We start from the raw sequence: 6884 nt of genomic DNA on the forward strand, positions 1-6884 counted from the left end.
CATCAGGGTTCCAATTTCATGTCAACGCTTTTTCAGCAAGTGGTACACCTGTTGGGAGTGGAGCAAGTAAGATCAAGTACTTACCATCCCGAGAGCCAAGGGGCCTTGGGATGAGGGAATACCCTTATTGTTGTTTGCTACGAGGGAATCTGTTCAGGAGTCATTGGGATTCAGTCCTTTTGAACTTGTGTTTGGACACACCGTTTGAGGACCATTGAAATTGGTGAAAGAACAGTGGCTGCAGGAGTCGCCGCAGTCAACAGTGGTAGAGTATGTGTCAACGGTTAGGCACAGATTGGCAAAGGCTTGTGAAGTTGCGAGAGGAAACTTGAAAGTGACAGGATAAAATGAAAGTGAGACATGACAAGAAATCTCAGACAAGAAATTTCAGTCCTGAGGACCAGGTGTTAGTGTTGCTTCCTGTTCCAGGTCAGCCACTACAGGCTAGGTATTTTGGTCCCTATGCAATCAAAAGGAGGGTTAATGAAACAGATTACGTGGTGACAACTCCCGACCGACGGAAAAAGCGGCAGCTGTGTCATGTCAATCGACTGAAAAAATATTATGAGAGGAAGCCTGGGCAAAAAAGGGGTCCTGTGTCACCTGTCGTGCCTGTAGTCGGGGTGCAAGAGAATCCAGAGTTAAAAGTCTTCACTGATCACAACCCCTTAGCCTTCATTCAAAAAATGAAAAATAAAAATCGGAGGTTGATGAGATTGAGTTCGTCTGTGCAGGAGTTCAACTTGGAAATTGAGCATGTAAAGGGCAGGGACAATATCGTTGCTGATGCTTCATCCAGAGTGAGCTAACTTTGAAAATTCCTGTAGGTTGTTTGAAAGTTTTGTTGCTTTCTTCTAGGGAATATTAATTATTGTTGCTCACGTGAGTTGATCATTTGGGTGTGAGTTTTACTTTTGTTTGCTAAAAAGGGTTGTTGCATGAAAATAAAGTTTTCCCTATGTTCAAACTTTCTTTCTTGAGGGTGGGGAGTGTTACGGATTCGTCTCTTCCGTCTTTGTGGTTTTCACCCACTGGAAGCATTTTTAGTTTCATGTACTATTATTGTTATAGTTTGAGTGAAATAGAGATAACTGTCTTCAAAAGGAAAAATTAATGTTTTAAAAGAAAAACGAAATGGATCGGGCGAAACCGGAAGAAGAAGAGGCGGCTGAAGCGGCGCAAGTGAGGTCAGAAGAAAAAGGCCGATCTGCTTTGAGGTATCGAGCGGACGCTGGCGAAAGTTGGTCACAAGCGAATATTGGTTTCCCCGGGAAAGGGATTCCTGTGACAGAGTCGATATCGCTGTGGCAGATAAACCTGCGTGGCGGCTTTTGCGGTCGATTCCGAAGTGAATCATTGTTGGAGAGCAGGTACGCCTCCATTACAGGCCCGTCCGCCATTTCACCTCGCTCCAGCCGCTTCACCTCGCTCCAGCCGCTTCACCGCACCCCAGCCGTTAGCCTGGTTCGCGTGTGTAACGTAGATTTCGATTGGGAATTCGTGGTTCTCCATTTGGGAGCCGCTGCTTGATCTTATTGTTACGTGCCCCTCCCCAACCCCTGGTCACGGTGTACCTCCGAGCCCCGAGAGGAGTCACGGCAGAAAAATGTGTTATTCTGTATGTCAAAGATCAATGGTGAAGCCACACCAATTGTTTCCAACAAACAAATATTGTATTAAGATCACACAAGAATAACAGTACAACAATAATATTAATCAAAAGTACAATCAATATATATCCTATGATGGTACCATCAGTTTCGTAATATATAACTCACTGTGCTCCAAGTGAGTGAAACAAGAACATTCCCAATGTCTCTTTCCCGGCTTCAAACCAAAGTTGATTCCGGTTTCAAGCCAAAGTCGATCCGCTCCAGCGATCATCAGAACGATGTCTAATCGAGACCAGAATCCCGTTCGGATGACAGTCACAGTCACGCGACCAAAGCTGCGCAAAGGCGCCCTCAAGGCGACTGGGAAATCCAAAGGTGCCCTCCAGGCGACTGGGAAATCACACCCTCGGGTATGGACGTTTCACGGCTCACAGTCGGCGAACCACAGATTTACCTTCAAAATCCAAGTTACACACACACACACACACACACACACACACACACACACACACACACACACACACACAAACACACACACACCAGAGAAACGTCTGAATGCGGTGAAAACGGCTGAAGCGAAGCAAAGACCTTGCGCGATGCGCAAAGCGCGTGAGTCAAAATGGCCGACGGCTCGTTCTCGAGGCGTAACGGCCCGACGATGATTCTCCTCGGAATCCACCGCCAAAAACCTGACACGCAGGTTGATCTGCCACAGCGATAACAACTCTGTCGCAAGAATCCCTTTCCCGGGAAACCCGAAGTTCGCTAGTGACCTCCGTTCGTCAACGTTTGCTCCAGAACTCGAAGCAGCTCGGCTTTCTTGTCAAACTCACTCGCTCCGCCTTCCTTTTTTCTCCTCTTCCTCTTCGTCGTCGTCCAGTGCCGGTTTCATTTAAAACATTAACTTTTTTACCTTTTGAAAATAATAATTTCTATTTCCCTCAAACGACAACAATAATAATACATGGAATCAAAAATGTTTACAGTGGATGAAAACCACAACAACAGAAGTGACGACTCCATAACAATATCAGCGTCATTGTCTGGTGAACCGAAGGTGTGAATTCCCAGTCGCCTTTTGGGTGAACTTTTGCCTGACAGACGTCGGCCCGACACCCACCCAGCGGCTCTTCGGCAGCGTCGACTGTCAGCCGACATGGGTTCTGGTTTCAATAAGACCTTTTTCTTGTGATCAGCGGAGCATGGATCGACTTTGGCCTGGTGCCGGGACAGTGACTTTGGGGGTGTTACATTTCGCTCACGTGGGAGTACCGTGAGTTATTGAGTTAAGAAACTGATGGTTCCATCATAGGAATTTTTTGGTATTTGTTGTGCAATTGAAGTTACATTGTACTCGCAATTTGTTATTATTGTGTGATCTTAATACTGTTACAGATACGACTTTGATGGTATGGTGGGCCGAGCGGGATGGCCGCCGTATCCGTACAAGTTACCCCGATTGTACCCGGACGTTGACTAATCGCGCTCTGCTAGGTCAATGAAGGAAAAGACACACGGCTGGGATTAATATGACACGACACCAGGGATACGGTTCTCAAAGGCCTCCGGAGGAGGTTCTATTATGGCGGAAGGTCAGATTACAGGGATGAGAGGTAAACATAGGAAGGTGGGCACTTAAACACACTCTTATATTAATAGCCCCGACAGACGACAGATAAACAGGACAACAACTGACTCACACGGGGTTTGATGGCAAGGAAAGCGGGTAGCGATCGCTCCAGGTGCACCTGGGCTCCGGGGCAGAATCAGCTCGGTCCAGTCCAGAGATGCGGGGAGGTATTGCAGCGCTCAGGGGGGTGGCGTCTGGTTCTCTCCAAGCTGGGGGCGCATCTCTCTTCACATCCGGTGAGTCGTCGCGTATATCCGGCGGGGAGCGACACGCCCTCGGCTCGTTAGCTCCGCCCCAGATGGAATCGGTCCGTTGCTTCTCATTGGGTGCGTGGGGGGGTTACCGGGGCTCCGCCCTTGACGAGGAGCTGACAGGCAGCCCCTTTGTGGTAACCCCGTAACCTGGAGGTAACCTGGAGCACATGGGCCATGGCGGCTAACCAAGCCGGAGTGAGGACGCGCACTCCCCGCGCCGCCGCCGCGCCGCCCCCCGCTGTTGTTGTAGTTGGTGTTGCTGCTTCAGCTCCATGAGGAAGAGATGCGGGGAGGTAAGGGGAGGTCATAAACTTCCTAACAGGTGCCATATAATCACATTCTGGTGCAACGAAGAGTCAGAATTAATGGAAACGAGTCCTTAACTGACATAGACTAAGAATAACTAGCAAGATGTCCTATAGTTGTCTACGTGAGATGCGGTGAACCTGGGCACGACATTTAATGGGGGAAAAAGGGGAAGGTCGGCTCTACTGGGTGTCGTTTACAGACAATGGGACTAGGGAATGGGGGATTGGGGATAGTTGGGGAGTACTGGGGAAATAGGGGAATATTTACAAGCGGATATGGAGGCCAAATTCCATACCCGCAACAATACAATACTTGGTTTTTGGTATCAACCGATTGGTGTGGTTTCACCATTTGTCATTGGCACACATAATAGCACATCTTTCTGCCGTGACTCCTTTCGGGGCTTGGAGGTACACCGTGACCGGGGTTTGGGGAGGAGCACGTAACAATAGCCCCCCCCCCCCATATGGGCTACGCCGTAAAAATAAAGTAGAAATGGAAACACTCCCGGCTGCAATGATGGTCAGTTCCACCAAACCACGGGGTTTCAACATTTCCGAAGTCCAAATTCGTATTAATGAGACAATTTTTGATGTATTATTGAATCAAAAAGTATGGGTCTGAAATATGAATGCAAGTTGAAAGAAAACATGAAAACATCTTCCTGAGAACAAACAGTAAGGATTTAAAGTCTCTTATAAACATCTCAATGCAATTGTTTCTGCAATCACCTGGAATGTTATTTTATTTTATTCCCATCCATCTTGATTCTCTTCTTATTGTTTTATCCAATTTTAATTTGTTATAATGTAAAAAAAAATTCCAATAAGCCTCAATCTTGTTTCACAATCGATGTAAATATACGAAAAAGATGATAATCTCTTAAAATGCAGATTGCAATATTTTTCCATGTTTTATTTTCATTTTATTATATTGATAGCCAATCATTGATGTCCATTACCTGTGCATCCCGAACCTCTTGATGCACCTGCTGAATCTGAGACCCAACTTTCTTTATCGACTCAACGATAGGAGGATACTTTGCAGCCAAAATTCCCTGCATGGATTAAAGAAACTTCAGTTAACAATAAAAAAAAGCAAAATTAATATGGAAATTAAATATTTTACAATCATTTTAAATATAGACTTGAAATACATTTGTGAGAAATATCACAATGATTGTAGATTACGAGTTGAACCTGGAAAAAGGTCCTTTATTTAAATGACGCCGATGAAGGATGAGATCAAAAAAGAGGAACATGAACTCGAATGTGGATTCTGGAATCATTATTTACCTGGCAGGAGGATTGCTGGCGAGAAGAAAAGTTAACCACCTTTCGAGGCCATTTTCCTCCACAGAGCGGGGGTTGGCCTTTTTTGGGCACCGTGGTCCCCCTTTTGAAGCAATGTTTTATGGCTGGATGCCCTTCCTGCCGTCAACCCTGTTGGTCACCTCTTGCGACAGGGAATTACCAGTGAACTGGTACTCAATTTTCCGACCTCAGAAGGATGACAGGCTGAATCAACCCGCCTGGCGTTAACTCAACGATCGACCGGGATTCAAAACGAGGATCCTCGGATCCCAAGCCGGCACACTAACCGCTAAGCCAACCCCAGGCTGGCGAGATTGTCCTGAATTAATAACTACGAGACATTAGCACGACAAGACATTTATGTTAATCTGCGAAGGAAGCACATCATGTGGTTAAGATCATTTGGGTTAAAATATTGATTTGTGAATATGATTGGATAAATATGGAAATAAGCTAAACCCCACACTCTTGTATCCATAAACTACTGTCCACTATTATAAACAAGAAAGATGTTGCACCAGGAGTGTTCCGACATACAGGCCCGGCGTTACCTCAATGTGTTTGCCGTCCCTTACATAGACGTTGAAACTGTGTGTCCTCTCTGGTCTTATTAGTTGGTGGATGTTAAAGTTCCCACACTGTCCTTTCGAAAGTGTCGGCGAGTTATCACTGGTAACAATCAAATTCCGAATTCTTTCCTGGACTGCAGGTAGCAAGTGGTCTGCTCTTCTTTGAGAGTCCTCAACACCAGGTTACATTGCTGGCTATGTGCGACAATGGTTGCAGTCTCGGCCGGTTATTTCAAATGATTATTGTTGACTGTCTTTTTAAAACAAGGAGCGTAACCAATTCGTTCATATATTTCATTAAAAGACAAAACCAATTCCTTTGCAAATTACACAGAAATGAGAAAAATATTTTTGAACCGATTCAGATACCTTGAATTCGGCAAGAGCCACCTCCACAGGTACAACTTCATGGTCCTGATGTTCAGCTTTACACATCAGAGAAACCAAGCTCTCATCGTCCTTGCAGTAGAAGTGGCTCGAGTTCCCATGCTCGGTACTTCCAGGATCTTCCACTTTCATTTCCGGCTCCACAAGTTTGTGCCTTTTGTGTTTTGGGGGCTTCACGTGTCTCTCACAGCACAGGGTCTCATATGGTACACACCGCATGGCTGCCGCTTCATTAAACACCTCACAGTGACTCTCACGGCCTCCCACATTCAATGTGACATCACCTTCACCATCCTTTCCCTCAGCCTGACCCCCAACACAGTGACTACCTTCACCTTCTCTCAGCTTCATCTGTTCTACCAACCTTGCAAGGATCACATTCTTATGGAGTTTTATTTTTTGAGGAAAAACCTTATGACAATTTGGACAAAGACAGGCAGTGGATTCTTCTCTGCTTTCCCAATAATTCTCGAGACAGGAAGAACAAAATGAGTGTCCGCAAGGCAGTGCAACTGGCTCTTCAAACAGTTGCAAACAGATAGCACATGTGAGCTCATTGGAGCTATCTTCGATATAAGAAGACGCCATTTCCCCAGGAAGAGAGATGGAACCTGCGGGTCAGATAAAGTGCGATTACAAAAGAGACAGCATTAGCAAATATTAAACAATACTCAGTTGTTAACTTAGAAAACAAGACACACCCCAACCAATCCAAATGAAAAACAATCATCCTGGTGATGTTCCTTCCCTCCCCAACCCCTAGCATCACCTCCTCTTCCTCCTCCTCCTCCTCCTCCTCCTCCTCCTCC

General features: G+C 45.9%; 1 protein-coding gene across 1 annotated transcript in view; it reads right to left on the minus strand.

Moving 5' to 3' along the window:
- LOC137415025 (E3 ubiquitin/ISG15 ligase TRIM25-like) overlaps window positions 1-6680 on the minus strand; it is a 141454-nt gene extending 134774 nt beyond the window's left edge. The window contains exons 1-2 of the mRNA XM_068100596.2: window positions 6058-6680; window positions 4768-4863 (exon numbers count right to left, since the gene is read on the minus strand). Of these exons, the coding sequence (XP_067956697.2) occupies window positions 4768-4863; window positions 6058-6663 (702 nt within the window). The 5' untranslated portion in view covers window positions 6664-6680. The remainder of the gene's footprint in view (window positions 1-4767; window positions 4864-6057) is intronic.
- Window positions 6681-6884: the final 204 nt, after the last annotated feature.

The sequence above is a fragment of the Myxine glutinosa genome, chromosome 1, assembly GCF_964187855.1.
Source record: "Myxine glutinosa chromosome 1, kmMyxGlut1.1, whole genome shotgun sequence".
Lineage (NCBI taxonomy): Eukaryota > Metazoa > Chordata > Myxini > Myxiniformes > Myxinidae > Myxine > Myxine glutinosa.